The sequence below is a fragment of the Macaca nemestrina genome, chromosome 11, assembly GCF_043159975.1.
Source record: "Macaca nemestrina isolate mMacNem1 chromosome 11, mMacNem.hap1, whole genome shotgun sequence".
Lineage (NCBI taxonomy): Eukaryota > Metazoa > Chordata > Mammalia > Primates > Cercopithecidae > Macaca > Macaca nemestrina.
Genome location: NC_092135.1, coordinates 129,148,938 through 129,170,388, shown reverse-complemented (window position 1 = coordinate 129,170,388; position 21,451 = coordinate 129,148,938). Strand labels below are relative to the sequence as shown.

Here is a 21,451-nt window from a genome sequence, read left to right as displayed (position 1 = left end):
GGCTGTTCTTGTCAGAAGCTAATGCAGCAGGTGACTTTAAGTTGAAGCCAATGCTCGTGTATCATTCTGAAAATGCTAGGGCCCTTAAGAATTATGCTAAAGCGGCCGGGCGCGGTGGCTCAAGCCTGTAATCCCAGCACTTTGGGAGGCCGAGGCGGGTGGATCACGAGGTCAGGAGATCGAGACTATCCTGGCTAACATGGTGAAACCCCGTCTCTACTAAAAATACAAAAAACTAGCCGGGCGTGGTGGCGGGCGCCTGTAGTCTCAGCTACTTGGGAGGCTGAGGCGGGAGAATGGCGTGAACCCGGGAGGCGGAGCTTGCAGTGAGCCGAGATCACGCCACTGCACTCCAGCCTGGGAGACACAGCGAGACTCCGTCTCAAAAAAAAAAAAAAAAAAAAAAAAAAAGAATTATGCTAAAGCTATTCTCTGCTCAGTAAATGAAACAACAAAGCCTGGATGACAGCACGTCTGTTTACAGAGTGTTATACTAAATATTTGAAGCCCACTGTTGAGACCTACTGTTCAGAAAAAAGATTCCTTTCAAAATATTACTGTTCATGGACAATGCACCTGGTCCCCCATGGGTTCTGATGGAGTTGTACAAGAAGATTAATGTTATTTTTATGCCTGCTAACATAACATCAAGTCTATAGTTCATCGATCGAGGAGTAATTTTTACTTTCAAGTCATATAATTTAAGTCATTTCTTGAGACTATAGCCGCCATAGAAAGTGATTCCTCTGATGGATCTGGGCAAGGTAAATTGAAAATCTTCTGGGAAGGATTCACCATTCCAGACGCCATTAAGAACATTTATGGCTCACACCTGAGATGGGTGGATTATCTAAGGTCAGGAGTTCGAGAGCAGCCTGGCTAACATGGTAAAACTCTGTCTCTATTAAAAGTACAAAAATTTGCCAGATGTGGTGGCCCACGCCTGTAATCCCAGCTCAGCAGGCTAAGGCATGAGAATCGCTTGAACCTGGGAGGCAGATGTTGCAGTAAGTCGTGAGCCGAGATTGCACCACTGCACTGTAGCATGGGCAACAAAGCAAGACAGCCTCAAAAGAAAAAAAAAACGAAAAAAGGAACATTCATGGTTCACAGGAGGAGGCCAAAATATCAACATTAATAGGAGTATAGAAGAAGTTGATTCCATCCCTCATGGATGACTTTGAGGGGTTCAAGACTTTAGTGGAGGGAGGAATTGCAAATGTGGTGAAAATAGTGAGAGAACTAGAATTAGAAGTGGAATCTGAAGATGTGACTGAATTGCTGCAGTCTAATGATAAAACATCAATGGCTGAGGAGTTGTTTCTTAGGGATGAGCAAAGATAGTAGTTTCTTGAGATGGAATCTACTCCTGAAGATGCTGTCAACATTGTTGAAATGTTAGGTATAAGAAAAAATGTAAAAGAAGTAATCACTTGCTGGGTATGAACCACAGACCCTGGCTGAGTGGCAGATGAAAGAAGTTCTCAGACAACGGATATCCAGTGAAGGAGTGGGCTACGGGGCTGCTGGCATAAACAGGCATAACTAAGACACCCAAATGTTTTTAGTAAGTGATCTAAATGTGTAAAATACAGAAAAATAAAATTTTAATATCATATCAATTTGTACAGAATGCAAATTGCTAATACTACAGAAATCTGTGTATTTAGTTCTAATAAAAGCAGAAAAAGCTGAGAATGTTCCTTACTTTCTAAATATCTAACGCAGATATACGTAACCCAAATATCTAAAAGGTAGCCCTAACCTAACCCACCTGAGTTTTTAAATTTACTTGATTAAATAGTACACATGTTGTCTGGTAGGTCCTCCCTATGAGATAATCACTTCTATTTCTTTCTAGAAGGGTCAATTTCTTCAGTTTTCCTTACCACGCCCAGCACAGTACAAAACAGAGCAATAGCCTAATAAGAATTTACAATCTATGAAAGCTAGTGGCAAAATTTATTCTTAGAATATGCTTCCTATAAATATTCTACCTGTCCCCAAAATGAAATAAAGATTATTCAATTAGTTTTCATGCAGAAAAAGGTACTTATACCTGTCTTTCTCTGATCCCGCAACAGTACCCGTATTGGTGGAGCCAGGCACAGAAGCAATAGGGGTGCCAACAGTTCGAAGATTCTGGATTACAGATGACAAAAACTGCTGGCTAGCACTTTCATACAAATCAAAACAAATCTGATATGCCATCAGGAGGTTGTCTTCCTTTACCAGCTTCTCTAAGATATCACTCACAGCCTGAGGATCATCTAAGAAAATTAAGCACTGAAATGGAGAAAGAAAGTTTTAAAATTATTTAATAATTAAAAACTTCATCTACAAGGTACTTAAAGGGGTTGTTGAATGAATCCTGGCTTCTTTAAATCTTATCCATAACTTATACCTAAGTGCTCCTTAATTTGTATTTTTTGCCTTACCATATGTTATGGAAGTTACTCATTGATTTAACATACATTGTGTTGTGTTGGGCCAGGTCATGAGACACTAAAATTACCATGTTGAAGCATTTCTCTTACTACTCTTATGATCTGCCATTGTTTTAACAAAATTGTCCAAGAAAGTTAGAATTTTTCTTTTAAAAACTCAATTTAAATTTTCTTGTTCTCTTAGGCAGCAAGTAACTCAACTTCAAAATAAACACATTAATCAAAGTTATTATAAATTAAGAACAGGAAATAATAGAAACAAAATAAGTGGTCAACAATAGGGAAATGATTAAGTAAGGCAAAGTACGTACACTGAATGATTACAACAATCAAGGAAGAGAATAAGAGTCTACGAAGAGTTAGAACACGGAAAAATGTTAAAGGCTATATACAATTAATCTTGTTTATCCACAGAGAAAAGAACTTGGTAGCTGGAGCCAAGTAATAGGAAGACTTCATTGTATACCCCATAATTCTTTTTGAATTTGAAATCACATGAAAATATTATCTGCTCAAAAAGATATTCTTTTAAAAATGAACAATAAAGTTTTTTAAAATAATAAAAGGATAAGGAATAAAACAGCTGAAAGAAATAAAATTGCCTCTAAGGAATAAAACTGAAATACAGACAGGAAGAGGGCAGGGAACTACTATTTTTCATGTGAGTTTTAAAAAAACTATGAAAAATATTTAGAAACAACAAAACTCCAAAAACCTACGTAGAGAAAACTGAAAGGAAATACACTATTAAATACTAAATTGACTTTGGGTGATGTAAAAAATCAAGTTAGAATAGTAAGTTGACTTTGGGTGATTTAAACATGGATATTTCTTCTTCTAGTGTTTTGTTTCAAATTTGCTTTAAAAGGCATTGTAAAAAACAGTGTTTTAATCTAAATTTTTAAAGCCTAGAGGATGAAAATACACAGGAGCACGTTATAGTTAATAACAAAATGTAAAATAAAATGCTATGCCCTAAACAGAATACAAAAAATGTATACAATATACCAATTGTTAAAAAGTAAACCCATGCACACCTCCAGTCAATAAAATACAATACAGTCATTAAAAGAATGCAACAGATCTACGTGCAAATAAGTAGGGAAAAATATCTATGTCTTACCTTTGGGAAAAAGCCCAAATGATGGGAAAGAGAAGCTTTACTTTTCATTTTACGTATTTTCTGTACCATCTGAAATTATTTTTATGGGTAAGCAAATTCATATATAGAAAGAAATAAAGATACCCAACTATTTTGTTGTGTATGGGTAATGAAACCATACATAATTTATACACTTTGAATTCTCTTTAGAACAACATAGTATAGCATAGGTACTACTTTAATCTTTTCTTCTAGCTTTTTAAAAAACCCTCTTTATTTCTAAAAATTTCCTTAAATGATTGGATTATTTTCAAAAGAAAAAATACATAGAAAGAATGTGTTACAACAAAATAGCTTTTTAGTGTTGTGAGATTTAGTTTATTAATAAAAAGGAATATAAAGCACATACCTTATCTTTACAGGGCTGCTGTGAAGATCAATTGAGATACATGTATAAAGTCATTATAGTAATATAAAGTAATAAAATGTGAAGTGGTGTAACACAGTACAGCGTGGAGCAATGCAATGAAACATAATGTAATATCATTACCTGACAAACATTGATGAAATCAGGTTTCTCCAAGTTCATGTAGATTTTAACTAGAACTCTTAGTACTTTATTCCGAAACTGTTTATTCTGCATTAAAGACATACAGAGCTTAAGGCTATAAGCTAACATTCCTGGGACATCATTCTGAAAGAGATAAAGATACAATGTTATCTAGTTATTGGATATGTTTATTTACATATTGAATTATTTTAATCTTGCTTCTTTAGTCAATCTAAGAAGACAATTATTTAAACCTCTTAAACAATAAAAAGAATTTTAAACCATTTTAGATGAAAATCTTAAAAGAATTACATATTTTCACATCATCATAAAAAATGTATTAAAAACAATATTTAGTGGTACTCAGAATCAGCATTATATGAACATAGTACACTATAATAAAGTGATGCTGTTAATTACTATAAAAGATATACAACTGTCCATACGCTAAGTAGCTATGTTTTCCAAATGTGTCTGCTGAAGTCTTTCTGCTTTTTACCTTGCTACTAGACTGCCTCATGACTTACTGCCTACACTTAATTGCTGGCCAGGAAACACAACACAGCTCTGAGTGACTCAAGCATTGAGTGCTGTTACATCTGTCTGATGCTATCCCTATGAGACAACTTTGATCCAGGTTCTATGTGTTTACTTGGTGATTCTCAAAAGTACCCCCAATATTTGAGACTTCACCTTGTAAAAGGCCTTCAACATAAATTAGCACACTGAAAGCTACAGGAATGTTTCTCAAAAAGTGAGCTGTGACTTCCCACTGCGTAATAAAATCAATTTAATGAAGTGTGATTAGCAAATTAAAAAAATAAAAAATACAATTTAAAAACAACAGAGTTATATCACAAGTAGTAAGGTAAGTATTGGTTTCATAAAGCTTAAATTACATCTATATGTACGTGTGCACTGGGATGCAAAATAAGATGCATTTATTACTCTGCTTTATTTTTTTAAAAAACATTTCTCATTCTTTTACTTTATATACTTATTTGTTTGACTGCTTGTTCCCCTTCTAGATTCCCCAATGAACTGTTTGCTTTGGGCAGGAAATTTGCTGGTCTTGTTTGCTACTATAGTAGGTGCTCCTTCACCTGAGAAGAATATGTTCCAGCAGCCCCAGTGGATGCCTGAAACCACATATAGTACCAAACTCTATATAAATTATGCACAAATTTCTGTATTCTTCTTCACAATTGTATGGATGGAAGATTCATTCTTATGTACATTGTAGCGCAGCCTCAGCATACAATGCTTTTTTCTTTCCTTAATAAGTTGGGAATTTTCACTTTTTCAATTAAAGGAAGCAGTTTAAGGCTTCTCTTTAGCATATCTGAATAGCCAACATCACTCTTCTTGTGCTTTGGGGCCATTACTGAGTAGAATAAGGGTTATCTGAACGCAAGCACTGTGATATTGCAACAGTCACTCTGATAAGCAAGGTGGCCACTAAAGTGACTAATAGGCAGTGTATACAGCATGGATCTACTGGGATGATTCACATCCCATGTGGGATGGAAAGAGACGGTGAGAGATTTCATTGCGCTAGTCAGAATGGTGCACAATTTAAGACTTATGAATTGTTTATTTCTGGAATTTTCTATTTAATATTTTCAGTCTGTAGTTAACTGCAGGTAACTGAAACCACAGAGAGCAAAACATGTATGAGTGGGAACAATGCACATCTCCAATGCCTAGAACAGTATCTGGCAAACAGTAAGCATTCAAAAAATATTTGTTGAATCAATGAAAGCAAAAAACTTAATCTTATACACGCGAAGACAAGGATGGGCTAAAACTGTACAAAAATGAAACTGAGAGGGAAACAAAGGCCATTATATCACATTAGGCCATTCATGCATTCACTCATTTAAACAAATCGTATTATTGATGTTAAACACTGACCTAGGTTTTGGGGATACAGTGGTGAAAAAGGCACAAATACCTGTCCCGATATAGCTTACACCTGGTGGGAAAGATAGCTATTAACTATTTAATAACTATCAAGGGATAAACACCATGAAAAAATATATAGGGCTCCATAAGATTAACAACAGAACTGGACCTAGTCTTTGCTGTAGGGGTTGAGGAGGGCATGGGTATTGGGATTAAAGTTCTGCAAACAAGTGATAGTTGAGCTAAGTTCTGAATTGTGAGGAGAAATAAAGCAGGCAAAGAAAGGAATGGAGGCCGGGTGCGGTGGCTCACACTTGTAATCCCAGCACTTTGGGCAGCTGAGTTGGGTGGATCACTTGAGGTCAGGAGTTCGAGACCAGCCTAGTCAACATGGAGAAACCCCATCTCTACTAAAAATACAAAAATTAGCTGGGCGTGGCAGCACACACCTGTAATCCCAGGTATTCAGGAAGCTGAGATGGGAGGATTGCTTGAACCCCGGAGGCAGAGGTTGCAGTGAGCCAAGATTGTGCCACTGCACTCCAGCCTGGTTGACAGAGCGAGACTCCATCTCACAAAAATAAATAAATAAATAAATAAATGTAAAAAATATTTTTGGAAGGAGGAATGAGGCGGGGTTCATCTAGATGAGAAGACACCAAAATGGCTAGTGTACAGAGAGCTAGCTCATGGAAAGAAATAGTTGGTGAGGCCAAGTAAGCCTGCAGATCAATGTCCATTTTACTCAGCTTTGTATCTTTCTGACCACTTCGGTTGGTGACTTAAATTGTCTTAATTATTGCAAACACTGCAAAACAGGAATATAGTTGAGTAGTTTTAACCCTAATAAATGAATTAAAATAGTAGTTTATTGTCTTTTTTTTTTTTTTGAGACGGAGTCTCGCTCTGTTGCCCAGGCTGGAGTACAGTGGCATGATCTCTGCTCACTGCAAGCTCTGCCTCCCGGGTTCATGCCATTCTCCTGCCTCAGCCTCCCGAGTAGCTGGGACTATAGGCGCCCAGCACCACGCCCAGCTAATTTTTTGTATTTTTAGTAGAGACGGGGTTTCACCATGTTAGCCAGAATGGTCTCGACCTTCTGACCTCGTGATCTGCCCGCCTCGGCCTCCCAAAGTGCTGGGATTACAGGCACGAGCCACCCACCGCGCCCGGCTATTCTCAAAAAGGGCAGATTAATTAATACAACTTCCCCATGCAAGACTTCAAAGGATTATGTGATAAGATAAAAGCAGATATTCCATGAACACAAAACACAACCAAGGTTCATAAATAAATATGAAAATAAGATATTTGGCAAAAGAGCATCTTATTATTTCTAAGCTAGATTTTCTTTTCATGCCTATGAAAGTTTCAGTTTGAATAACTTGCTTTGCTGATTCCCCATCAACAATAATCTCTAAAATAACATCATCTACCTACCGACTCCAGTATGGTCTTCTCAAAGACGTCCAGTCTTCGTGTCTCCAGAGCAATGCCAATAGCCTGTTTATACTTGTGATCATCTAGACATCGCTGGAACATTTTATTTACGATGCCCTCTAATCTCTGGTCAATTGGTTTTTTTTCTCCTTCAGGCAAATCTGCATTTTCCACACACTGTTTGGTGTAGTGATCAATGCATTTTGCTGTTGAGGAAATAAAATAACTGATTATCTTGTGGGCTAAACTATCAGAAAGGGCAATGCCTACATTTATAATCATATATACTTACGGGATGACAGTAAAGCACTAACCAAATTTTGAAATGCTAGAACTTATATATTTGAATTAACACTGTTCTCCCATAATATTTACACTGGAGAACTATCCACTAATTCCAATCCAGTTGACATTATTCAAAACATTTCTATCTGCCAGGTATGGTAGTGCTCACCCACAGTCCCAGCTACTCAGGAGGCTGAGGCAGAAGGATCACATGAGCCCAGGAGTTTAAGGCCAGCCTGAGCAACACAATGGGACCCTGTCTCTTATTTAATTTATTTTTAAAGTTTTTATCTTGTTACTTCATTTTGATCAAAATTCTATTACTCTACCCGATTAAGCTGCTTATTCAAAAGAATTGGCTACAAATAGCTGCTGTTTCACTTTCAAAAAACAAACATTTGCCATTGCTGAAGTTATTTTAAAAGGCCTATATAGCAATTATCATATAGTAGTATATCGGACTTCTTCGCATTAATGAAACTATTAGCAACCTGAGAGTAAGAACTATGTCTAAATTGTTCTTACTCTGTAGAGTAATGGTGAAATGACTTGCAATGTACCACAGGTTTAAAAGGCAATTCCAAAGATTTCCAAAAACTTTTCCAGTAACTGTAGCAGATCTTTTGAAAAACAGTCCTGTGTCGCTTAATGACAGTAATACATACTGGAAAATATATCTTTAGGTGATTTTATCATTGTGCAAACATCATGGACCGAACTTACACAAACCTAAATGGTATATAACCTACTACATAGTTAGGCTATATGGTATGGCCTAGTGCTTCTAGGCTGCAAACCTGTATAGCATATTACTGTCCTGCATACTATAGGCAATAGTATTTGTGTCTAAACACAGAAAAGGCACAGTAAAAATATGGTATTGTACTCTTATGGGACATCTGTTGTCTATGTAGTCTGTCATTATGTGGTTCCTGACTCTATTTATTGTCTCAGTGTGAGGGAGGTGGAACCTATTTCTCCCAAGGTGTCTGAACATTCATGCATAAGTGTTTGTGCCCAATTTAGCTTCCTATTTCACAATGATTTGGGTGCATGGAGGGGAGGGTGTGACATACTGAAGGATATCAATAGCACACCTGATAAGAAACATTTATTTGCAATTTAGCTATATTTCTTTGCAATCACACCTTAAACTTTCTAAGTACAACCAAAAGAAGGGCATTTCCCTAAGCCTTCCATCTTCATAAGGAAGATAAAACAGTTACCCAAGAGGAATGACATATACATTAATTATCCTCTCCATAATTCATTGGCTTGTCTCTTTCCCTTTCAAAGAGAAGTAAGGAGATGAGGGCAAGATTTATTACTTACAAACCATACCCCAAGAAATAAAAATAATTTGAACTAGCAGAAATGATTGTTGGCCTAATAGATGACCTGGGTTAAATGGGTCTATATTTTGAAGGAAGCAGAGGACTTTTATAAATTGGAATATACTACATTCAAGATTCAGGTAGAACCATGAAGGTTCAGGTATAGTTAGTAAGAATACAGTGGTCTGGGTCAGTGGCTCACATCTGTAATTCAAAAATCCTGGGAAGCCAAGGCAAGCGGACCGCTTGAGGCCAGGAGTTCAAGACCAGCCTGGCCAATACGGCAAAACCCCATCTCTACAAAAAATACAAAAATTAGCCGGGTGTGGTACCGTGCACCTGTCATTCCACCTACTTGGGAGGCTGAGGCACAAGAATCACTTGAACCAGGGAGGTGGAGGTTGCAGCGAGCCAAGATCGTGCCACTGCACTCCAGCCTGGGCAACAGAGAAAAACTCTGCCAACAAACAAACAAACACAGTGGATGTTATAATACAAAATAGACCTTAAAGAATTCCAGTTGTAGAAAATGTCCACCAGGCCCTAATGTGAGCTTTTTGAACCAACTGTACTTAAGTGAGGAAACATTACCCCTACCGCATCAGAGAGGAACCTCAAAATTAGAACATCTGGGGAATTTTCCTTAGATTATATAACTGAGGGGGAAAAATGTAGGTCCCAGATTTCAAATGAGATTCATGTTCTCATTCACCAGGTTTACATATATGTCATAAATATATCCCAGGTTTATAACTAAAACTCAGCCTCATTTCCTGCTAAAGCCTTGTCATAACTTGGAGATTTATGAGTCCTGGATTTTCTGGAGGTACTGTTTACGATATTCACTAAGACATTAGAAAGCCTTTTCCAAATCCTATCTTGCATATCCCCTCACGAATCTCACTGACATCTTAAAAAATGTGCCCTACAAAACTAGAGCAAGGGTGAACCCCTCTTTTAAGTAAATAAATGCAAACAGAACTGGTCTATTGATCAAAACTCACCTTCCAAAGGTAAAATCATACAGTGTTTAGAGACAGAGAAAGCATCTACCATGCCATAGCACTTCGTACCAACAGTCCAGTTTAAAACCACAATTTGTACAATGGTGGCACTGTAAGCATTTGTAGATCACTGTTGTAAAAAACCCATAAACTTTCATTAAAAAACAAAAACAAAAAAAAAAAACAGGTTGGCTGTGGTGGGTCACGTCGGTTAATTCCAACACTCTGGGAGGCCAAGGCAGGAGAACTGCTTGAGGCCAGGAGTTTCAGACCACCCTGGTCAACACAGTGAGATCCTGCCCCTATTTAAAACACAAAAATCCATCAAATAGAAGAGGTAAGTAAGGTATTTCACCCCCTGCTTCTAGCTTAAAGTGAAGAAAGTACTCTAGTTTCAAATAATATGGTCCATCCTTTTAAGCCATCAGTTCTTCCCACTGGATTCACAGATGACAGCCCAATTCAATGAGCCTCCGACAGCAATAAAGTAACTTGCAAAATTTTATCATCATCATAGCAAAAACTTTAAAAACATGAACACAGAATCCCAGGGACAGATGAAGATACCTCCATCGACCCCCTTGTGCAGCATTTCCCAATTTCTGAAAGAGAATACCAACTTCCTCCTTGTATGTGTTCAAGTGAGTAATACAGATCTTCTATTAATCAGCAATGTGAAATATCTACACTGTACAGTCCTGACAGAACATGCCCTTGAGCTCTCTGTACTATGAATCCAAAGTTTGATAAAGACATGTCTGAAGGGTATGCAGTCCCTTCTTTCATTTACTGCATCAAGAGTTTGCAAGCATTTTTTTACGCTATAAAATCTTTGCATAAAATCTTACATAACTGGTTGAATTTACAACTCTGGTTGAAATATGTGTCAGAGAATTCAAAGCCTTGCCTGTGTGTTATCCCCTTCCTTCAAAAATAAGGAAACAAGTAAGAAAACAATGGTTACATGTAGAAACAGTATGGGTTTTGGAGTGAGTAAAACCAGGTTTTAAATTTTATCCTCCTATTTAATAACCATGTCTTTATCACCTCAAAACCCAAGTTGTCTCATTTGTAAAACGGCTAGCTCCTTCCTCACGGGGTAGTTGTGGAATAAACCATGGTATGCAGAGTGACTAGCATGGTGCCTAGCACAATGCAGATACTCAATAATGGTTTCTTGTATTCGAAAAAAAACTACATAAACTGGTACCACTTGTTACTCATAGTAATCTGATTTAATCTTTTCCTCTAACAGTATGCTTATTGGACTGGTGATCATCACAACCACTGAGAACCAGCACTCAGTTGAAGGGCAGATCTAAAAACTCAGCCTGCATAAAATTATTACACAAAGATTATGAACTTCCAATTAAAATGAAATTTGGCAACATCAAATTCAGGAAAAAAGCTTCTATGTGCACTATAGCAAGAAAGAAGCCGACAAGATAAAGCCTTACCAGATAAATGATAATTACCTATAATAGTCTCCACATATTCAGAGTTATCATTGACATTGAAGAGGTCCCCCGCTCCAAGAGCATAATTCAGAGACTCCTCAAAAGCCCCCAGGTGATAAAATACTTTAGATGCCACCAAGGCTGCAAACTGCCGACTCCGGAAACCTTCATCCTCGTATAAAACCTCTCTGAAAGAAATTAGAAGTACAGGTCTAGTTCAAACTGTGGTTTTCCCTAAAAATCCCAAATCTAAATATTCAAGCCACAATTCAGCTAACAGCAAATTTCTAAATGAATCAATAAGCCACAAGACCCACATTGACAATTAAATTTGATCTACCTTATTCTGATTTATAAAAATAACTTCTTACATTTTGTCTACAGACTCGGAAATCTCTGCCCAGAAGTCATTAACAACTGCATTCAATTTGTGTAGTGCAAATTCCTGTAAAAGACAACCAAAATCCTATTTTGAGATAGACTTATCATTACACTTCCTTAAAAAATTATTTTCAGCAAATCAATGATCAAATCCTCAGTAATATTTACTCAAACTTTTACTCTATGACAAATATAAAAATTTATCAACTTATACTTTTTCTTGAGTTTACACATTTCTTTTCTTTTTCCAATCATCAACATTTTTCTTCTTTGAATATAAACAATTAACTCCAGGTTGCTGGTTTAGATGTATAGGAATCAAGTATCTAGAGCCACTAGAAGTACATCCCAAATTTCCAACAAATAAAAAACTTTAAATATGTGAAAGAGAAGCAACACCTTTTTGTGTTTTCTGTTGATAACGAAACTGGGGTCGGGGAGGGGAAGGTGTGGTGGCTCAAACTCGTAATCCCAGTACTTTGGGAGGTCAAGGCAGGGGGATCACTTGAGCCCAGAAGCAGGAGTTTGAGATCAACCTGGACAACATAGTGAGACCCCATCACAACAAAAAAATTTAAAAATAGCTTAGCTGCCGGGCGCGGTGGCTCAAGCCTGTAATCCCAGCACTTTGGGAGGCCGAGACGGGTGGATCACGAGGTCAGGAGATCGAGACCAACCTGGTGAACATGGTGAAACCCCGTCTCTACTAAAAAAATACAAAAAAAAAAAAAAACTAGCCAGGCGAGGTGGCGGCGCCTGTAGTCCCAGTTACTCGGGAGGCTGAGGCAGGAGAATGGCGTGAACCCGGGAGGCGGAGCTTGCAGTGAGCTGAGATCCGGCCACTGCAACTCCAGCCCGGGAGACAGAGCGAGACTCCGTCTCAAAAAAAAAAAAAAAAAAAATAGCTTAGCTGAGTGTGGTGGTGCACACCTATAGTCCTAGCTACTTGGGAGGCTGAGGTGGGAGGATCATTTGAGTCCAGGAGGTCGAGGCTGCAGTGAACCATGACCACACACTGCACTCCAGCCTGGGTGACAAAGTGAGACTCTGTCTCAAAAAAGGAGAAAGATTAAAAAAAAAAAAAAAAAGGAAATTAGGGGGCTATTCAAGTGCCGTAATGAGGTTTATTTGTCTTAGCTTTGTTAAACTCAAGGGAAACCAACTGCTGTGGCCAAAATACTATCCTCTCTGGCTAGGTACAATAATTGGGTACAAGTCAGCTAGGATAGCAACTTTAAATGATGGAAGATTACAGACATCACTAAATTCAAAAGGCTTCACAGTATTCACACTAAGCCTAGTTACTTTTTCTTCAATTCATACCTTAAGCTGTGGTTCATCTTCATCCAGAAGAGAAATAATTCCAGCTATGAGAGAAAAGATGTAACATGATTATGAAACACATTCTCATTAAAGTGGAAATTAACACCTGGTCAAAAATATATGATGGCTGAAAAACAATTTTTTTGAGGGGTAACTTCTCTAGGGGAATGATTATTTTTCTTTGAAAGTGTAAAGGTTTATATCTCAAGTTTAAGACTTAACTATATTATCAAACCCTCATGGCACCACATATATCACATCACTTGCCTAATTCAATGGTTTTCAAAGTGTGGTCCCTGGAATAACAGCATTAGCATTGCTTGGGAACCTGTTAGAAATACAAATTCTTGGCCCCACTCCAGATCTACTGAATCAAAAATTATGGAGATGGGGCCCAGTACTGTGATTCTTTTGCTTCCTATAGTTTGAGAACCATTGGCCTAATTTACTGATTAAAATGGGAAACTTTCCTGTACAATTTTAGAATAAAATTATTCATACAAAATAAATCAACAGTTATAAGATTACTTACAAAAATGGGAGCATTTAGTCATCAACTCAACAAGGTAAAATACTTCAATTATTTCAAGGTGTGTATATTATGGCACCTCTTTCTTATCACAAGTAACCTGGGTTTTACTAAATGATGAACAATCATACTCATTCTGAATTCAATTACCCAAGCACAGTGTTCTCCATATGGCTTCTCTTAGCCTCAGGGTATTACCACTAACATAGGAGAGTAAAAGGAATAATTGTCCTCTCCAAAAGAACACAGCTTGAAATATAGTCAAAGGTCAAAGGGATTATTGGAAAAATGATATGGGAAATTATTGTACTTAGACCACAAAGGAAACCACTCTCAAATGTTTTCCATGTGGGTTTTAAAATCATTCCAGAACACTGAGTTGAAACTGTGATTTGATTAAAAAGTGTCAAGGCAACTTAGTTAGATGTAGCCATTTCTAATGGACAAGTATAGGTTTGCCAAATAGCTTAAGCAGTCTTCAGAGAGCCATACAGGAAAAGATACAAAATCTACCAAGCAAAACTAAAGTAGCATAAAAGCAGATATAAAGAACCTCTTGGTACTCCAGGTTGGTATGACAAGGCCAGAACAGGGATTCTGAATGGACAGCACAGGGAACAGATAAATTTCAAAATTCAATCAATGAAAAAGAAAAAATTGCAAACTAGTGATAAGGAGTAAGAGGACAGGCCAGAACGCTTTAAATGTAGAACAGATCTTAAATAACAGAACACCTAATACTAAAACCGCTACCTATCCTCAATCAATGTATCTGAACGGCTTTTACCAAAAAGGGAGATGGATTTTTACATTCTTTGGTTTGGTTCCACTTATGACTAACCGGTTACATGATTGTCCTGGCTTGGAAACTCAGCCTCTGGCCATGGACCAGAACTAAATAAAATACACTCCATACATTAGTACTTCCCATCTTAAAAACAAAACAGAACCCTCTTCTGGAGAGGGGAGAGAATGGGAAAGGCCTAAGGATGCTAAAAACTTCTTATGCCATTATAGGAACTGAGCAGATATTGGTCTAAACTTGTTGAATCAATTGACAGAAATATTTGGATATTATTTACAAATATGGAGATATGTTCCAGAAGACACAGCTTAAAAGTTGGGAATAGTTGCCTTTGGGGATCAGGGGAGGGAAAGTGAGGTGGGGGACTATTGTTTTAAAGCTTTTTAGCACAACTTGCCTTTATGTGTCTGTATGATGTTTTAAAAAAAAAACACAAACTCACTCAATTTCACGTCTCCTGCCTGTAAGTACCTCTCTCTCTTTCTCTCCACTCCCCTGCATGGTCAAACCTCTTGAAAAAAACTAATAGAACATGTTGAGCTCTTATTCACCACCGTATGCTAGTGCCTAGCAACTGCCTGGTCAATAAATGAATGAACCAATTGACTAATCCACACCAGAACCAGGACACTAGCCTGTTTAGCACCTGGGACAAATTCTAAGCCAACGTGAGCCATAGGACAGAAAACAAAGTGACAAAATATTTTAAAGACAGTTGACAAGTAACCCAATAAACTTCAATGGCATTAATAAACACGTACTATATGATCACCACAGAATCTCAGGAGAGGACCTCAAAAATTATTAGTTTTGCCACCTTAAAGAGGCTTAAAGTCTATTATATTGTCACCAAGTGCTTTTTCAGCCTCTACTTTAAAAACTCAAGGGACTGATGAATTGCTTTGACTAGCTGACTGAGCTCTTCAGTCAAGACATACTTTTGAATTTCTGCCATGCTCTCAGCAGTGTTCTAAGAATTGTGAAAACAAGCTTCCTGCTCAAAATTCTACCAGGGAGAGAAAGACAGTAATCAGGCAAGTAAACAAACAAGGTAACTACAGAGTTGTGGTGGAGAGAGAGTAAGCGTGTTTCAATAGAATGATCAGGGAAGGATAACATTTGAGTGAGAGGAAAGACTGAGAAGCTAAGGGAAAATCTGAGGAAAAGAAGACTAGAAAGGAACAGAATGTGCCAGGGCCCCGAGATAGGAAAGAAACTGACATATTCAAGGAACAAAAAAGCCAGTGTGATTAGGATGTATTGAGTGAAGAAGAGAGTACTACAAGACAAGGTGGGAATCAGATCATGCGGCTCCTTGGTTAAGAGTCTGGATTTTACTGTATGCCAGGGGTGTCCAACCTTTTGGCTTCCCTGGGCCCCAGTGGAAGAAGAACTGTCTTGGGGCACACATAAAATACACTAACACTAATGATAGCTAATGAGCTAAAAACAAAAACAAAAAACAAACAAAAAAAAAACTTTGTGTATAATTTTCACGATATCCGCCACCACAGATAAGAAAAAAAGTCCTTGACAAAGGGTTGGACACGGCTGCTCTAAACACAGTGGAAGCACTGGTGGATTGTAAGCGAAGAAGTATTACGTGATTAAAGTTTCAAAAAGCATACTTCACAAGAAAAACGGACTGTATGGAGGTAATGGTCGAAAACAAAGCCTTAAGGCTGATATAGTAACCCAGACAAGAGATGAAGGTGGTTTGGGCCAAGTTAGAAGAAACAATGGTAATGGATGGATTTGAAATAGAATGAGGCCTATAAGCGGCTAGAAACTGAGTGTTTATTTGATCTGTACAAAGCTCTGACTGGAAAAACTTCCTGATACCGAACTAAAATTCATCTCGCGATCACTTGTATTCCTTGGGGACAAAAAGTCTTATTCCAGGTACAAGTGACAGCTCTTCAAATGTTTGAAAGTAACTATGTCTCCCAGTATCTCCAACGATCTCCTTAACCAATCCTCGTAAAAATAAACTTTCGATCGCCTTACCATTCAGATTACTGTCTTCTGCTCACCAGTTTGTTTACAATAAAATGCTTTTTTTTCGTGGGTCAAGCACAGAGTAGGAAAATGAGAAAAGGGTATGTAAGCAGGCAAGGGAAAAAAGTACCAAGGCTCTGGACAGCTACAAGCAAGTCAACCTGTCGGGGGAGCTGAAGTCTCAATTGAAACTTGATCTCTGTAACTTACTCCATTGCAAAAGTCACTACGTGAATCTACCTATGCAATGGTTTGCGTGTATGAAACCTGCTCCGCAGATCCATCCACCTTTCTTGAATGTACAATCAACAGACTGAGCACATAACCTCGAAAGGGTAAGTAGGCTCGCAGTATAAAGGTATCTCCAAGGCGTCTTCAGGGTCTTCACCGAACCCAAAAGTTATCTGTTTTGAATGAACACCCTTGGGTCGGACCCAGAAATGAGCCATCTCAAACCTAATTCCGGGTTTCATTCTAAGGAGAAAGGAGCTCGGCCACGTCCAGAAACACTTGTGTAGCTGTTAGGCTGCCTGGCCAGGGGGTTGCCATACTATTCAATGGCACAGGGGCCCATCCCACCCCGACCCCCTGCGAGGAAGAACTGGGGCTGGACGACCTCACACGGCCAAGAATGGGAGACAGAGAAAAAAGGGAAACCCTTTTGGGGTAGGGGGAAGGCCCAGGAAGCCCCTCGGGTCCTGGTGCTGGGGTGTGGTTGGGGAAGGATGCCAAGGCGGTCGACCCGGCTCGATTCCCTTAAGCCAGAGAAGCAAGCAGTGGCCTGATCAGACTCCCAGCCCCCGGCCCGGAGGTGGGCCTTAGGCAGCGAGAAGCTGCCCAGGCCAGCGCTCCACCGGGAGGTGCCCAGTCACCGGCCCTGACTCAGCTAAAAGCCGGCGCGACGGCGGCTCCTCCCTCCAGGCGCTGGCTCCGAGCCGCACTCACCGGCCGAGGTGATCATGGCTGCGCCCCTCACTCGCCCGTCGGCTCCCTCGCCGTTTCAGCTGCGCAGTGTATCTGTCAGCTCAGGACCCGCTCAGTTCACCGCGCCTCCTCGCTCCGCGGGTGCGCTGCTCAGTCAGTCGCCTCCTCAGGCCGCCGGCTCTCTTCTCGCCAGGACCCCTCCCGCCCCGGGGCTGCCCGCCGCCCCGCCTGCCGCCCGGCGCGAATTCTCCCCGGGACTGCGTCTTCTGCGCCGCGGTCTACTCCCCAGTTCTCGCGGAAGGGTAAACGGAGAACACCATTGTTGTCTGTAAACCTCCTCGAGGTCAGGAGTACCGCGCGGTGGGAATACTGGTCTGCACCTGAGGTCAGGCATTAGAATGGCCACACCTATAAAGAGAGGACCCCATCATCACCCGCCATTGCTGAGAGAAAGGGTGTTGAGGGGAGGTGCGAGCATTGCGCGCAGTGCCACCTGCTGGTGGGAGGTCTCGCTGCAGCACATCTCCCACCAGCCAATACTTGGGGAATTGGGGCAGCGGCAGACAGCGTTTTTTTAAAAAAGTGGCTTTCAATTGTTTTCTAAAGCAAAACCCATCATAAAAAAAAAAAAAAAGAAAATCCCCACAGAAGTGCTTTATTATCATAATGAATCCACAAGTAATCATTGGCTTATTATAAAGTTAAACAATGAAGGTTTTTACTTACTTTTGGAATAATGTCCAGTGTTGTCAGTGTATTAAAATGTGCAGTAGTTACATGGTGAAAGCCTTTCCAAGAGAGAAAAAATGTCTTCCATTCTTTCCTTCTATCTCCCTAGGTCCTCTTTTGCCCTGACGGCAGTGGGTTCTTCGCTTCTAATACATCTTCAGAAATTTGAAATGGTAGTTGCAATGGCCATTTGCAGTCTTATACTAGCTTCAGTAAGCCAATTTATTTCAAGAGTCAGTACTGAGAAAGTCTTGACAAAGAATAGTGGCAAATGGTAGCATTTTTTTCAGCCACTGGCCATGCACTATCAAGTTAAACTCTTCAATCGGACAGCGATGGCAAGTTCATTTCTACGGCCTTCTACCTAACCTAGGGGCACAATCAATGTCTTGTGGCTGCCAGCGAATTAAATGTGCTTGATAACACATTTTGTTCTATGTGTGAGTTTTTTTTTTTTTTTTAAAAGTTAGAATTCTTAAACTGTGGCTGTTTAAAATATATTAAACATAATTATTGAACACTTTTGAAGAGCCTGTGGCTTGGATTGAAAGGCAGGGCTCGAGAAGATGTGCATGCAAAGGAAACAGATTACTTGGGGTGTCATTCTACAGAGGCACTTCTGTTTTTTTGAGACAGAATCTCCCTCTGCTACCCAGGCTGGAGTGCAATGGCGCGATTTTGGTTCACTGCAACCTCCACCTCCTGGGTTCAAACGATTCTCCTGCCTCAGTCTCCTGAGTAGCTGGGACTACAGGCACGTGCCATCACACCTGGCTAATTTTTGGATTTTTAGTAGAGACAGTGTTTCACCGTGTTATCCAGGATGGTCTCAATCTACTGACCTCATGATCTGCCCACCTCGGCCTCCCTAAGTGTTGGGATTACAGGCGTGAGCCACTGCACCCGGCTCTACAGAGGCACTTCTACCAAGCCCTCACATGAAGACACCTGTGTGCCCCAAACCCCTAGAGGATTCACAAACAAATGCCAACAGGTAATGAAAATGAGTAAAGCAGGCCCAGCAAAAGAAAATACAAGCTCCACAGGATGGCGAATGGCAACTAACAGTGTCAAGGAGGCACTAGGGGGTGGTGGGGACTGTGATAAAGAGTGAGTGACTGGCAGGGCACAGTGGCTGACAACTGTAATCCCAGTACTTTGGGAGGCCGAGGTGGGTGGATCACCTGAGGTCAGGAGTTCGAGACCAGCCTGGCCAACATAGTGAAACCCCATCTCTACTAAAAACAAAAATTAGCCAGGTGTGGTGGTGGCTGCCTATATTCCCAGCTACTTGGAAGGCTGAGGCAGGAGAATCGCTTGAACCTGGGAGGCGGAGATTGCAGTGAGCCGAGATCGCACCATTGCACTCCAGCCTGGCGATAGAGTGAGACTCCATCAAAAAAAAAAAAAAAAAAAAAAAGTGAGTGTCCCATCTAAAGAGAGCAACTGCTACTCAGTTCCTGCTAAGAATGCAGGGTGACAGTTGGAAGACCTATGTTTTTTTCTAAGAGAAGCCAGAAATGAGAATTTCATGCAATATCCCCAGAATTTTAAATGTTGGCTACTAATTCAACATGTTTTAAAACAGAGAGGTGGTCAACGTGCCACCTCTGCTCTTCAAGGAGAAGGCATTCTGTATGAGAGGACAATCCTGTCTTCCACTTGGATGTTGTGTGTGTCATTGCCACAAACCCGTGTGAGCCTCACGTGAACCTGTGAGATGGGCAAAAGGTAAGAAGCTTGGACGCAGACATCAGGCTCCTTCCCCCGGAGGATTCTGTTCTCCCTCCTGGGTGACTGGCCCAGGCCTGTGGCTTCTCCCTCTCCAGTCCATTCTGCATTCTTTAGCCAGAGCAATCTTTTTGAAACTCAACTCTGATTAATTCTGCTCCTTCAAACCTTCAGTCCCCATCTTGGACTCTATTTTTTTTTTTTTTTTTTTTTTTTTTTTGCGTCTTTCTTCTGTGTTTCTGTCCATAGCCGCCTTCTCACTCCCTGCATCCCCTGTGAGAGTGAAATGCCATTGGCTGCTGTGCACAAGGTGGTGGCTCATACAACGTGTCTCTACTGCCCTGCCCTCTCTCCTGAGACTCACACACCTCCCGGGCATCTCTGCTTGGTGGAGTCACAGGCTCCTTCAACTCAGTGACCTCAAAGTTGTGCCCGCTGTTGTGACCCCGGAGTTGTGTGTCTCCTTCCTTGACCTCAGTGTGGGTGAAGGACATCCATCAGCCACTGCAACAGAAATCTGACTCTTCTTTTCTCCCACAACAGTCAGCACCAGATCTCCTCTTTAATCTCTCACACCGGCCTCTCCCATCCTCACTCCATGACCCAATAGTTGCCTCCCCCTCTTCTTTCCAGACCACGACTGCCTCCTACAGCCTTGACTTCCTGCTTACAGTCCCAGAAGCCTTCAGTCCACTCTTCACAGCCAGCCAGGAGCATGATCAGAACCAACATGAGCATGACTTTCTCCTCCAGGATGGTGGGACTATCTTCATGTGTCTGCAGTGTGGCTCTGGCGTGCCACACTCCAGCCATCCTGAACCCCTGAAGCTCCCAGAGTGGCCACATGGCCATGTACTTTGTCGCTGACCTTTGTACCTGCTCGTGTCTCTGTCGTCAAGGCTCTCTCCCCCACACTCCAGGTTAACACCACTTACTTTGAGTCTCAGTCAGGCGGCACCTCCTCCAGGAAGCCTTTCTTGGCCCAGCCCACCATGGGCTCCCTTAAAGCCTTTACTCCACACAGCTGGTATCACATCTCCTTGCCCCAGTCCCAACTAGGCAAGGAACTACTCAAGGGCAATGCCACATCTTGGGTAATTCATCTCACTGCCCACTAGAGTAACTAGCAGTTATTGGGCACATAATAGGTGCTCAATAAATGTTTCTCGGATGATCGGATGAATACCCGGTCATTTAGTTATTGGCACAGGGCTAGAACTCAGACCTACGGTTCTGAAGCCCCTGCCGTGTCCAAGACTCTAAAATGAGCTCTATTTTTTAGAACATAGTGAAATCATGGAAAGAATTCTTAGGATGTGCTCGGTTTAGAAACAACCTCCCTCCAAAGTTGAGTGACACAAAACTTCTTAAAGCCCAATCAAGGTCAGCTGTGGCCTCACACAGGTATGGCTGGGCTGGGAGCCTTGTCATGGTTCGGGGAGGAAATCGCGGCGGTGCCTGACCCTGGGTTATGCGCTCTCTTTCCCGGCGAGGCCACCGTGGTTTC

At 40.5% G+C, this 21,451-nt stretch overlaps 1 protein-coding gene and 1 long non-coding RNA gene across 2 annotated transcripts in view; one reads left to right on the top strand and one right to left on the bottom strand.

The window, feature by feature from the left end:
* LOC105474013 (proteasome 26S subunit, non-ATPase 1) overlaps positions 1–17,681 on the bottom strand; it is a 122,012-nt gene extending 104,331 nt beyond the window's left edge. Inside the window, exons 1-7 of the mRNA XM_071073522.1 lie at positions 17,506–17,681; positions 13,229–13,272; positions 11,896–11,969; positions 11,543–11,712; positions 7,445–7,650; positions 4,100–4,243; positions 2,060–2,286 (exon numbers count right to left, since the gene is read on the bottom strand). Of these exons, the coding sequence (XP_070929623.1) occupies positions 2,060–2,286; positions 4,100–4,243; positions 7,445–7,650; positions 11,543–11,712; positions 11,896–11,969; positions 13,229–13,272; positions 17,506–17,521 (881 nt within the window). The 5' untranslated portion in view covers positions 17,522–17,681. The remainder of the gene's footprint in view (positions 1–2,059; positions 2,287–4,099; positions 4,244–7,444; positions 7,651–11,542; positions 11,713–11,895; positions 11,970–13,228; positions 13,273–17,505) is intronic.
* On the top strand, positions 16,760–18,640 carry LOC139357235 (uncharacterized). The gene is made up of 2 exons (XR_011610112.1): positions 16,760–16,895; positions 18,323–18,640. It is a non-coding gene; the product is annotated as an uncharacterized lncRNA (long non-coding RNA).
* The last annotated feature ends 2,811 nt before the right edge of the window (positions 18,641–21,451 follow it).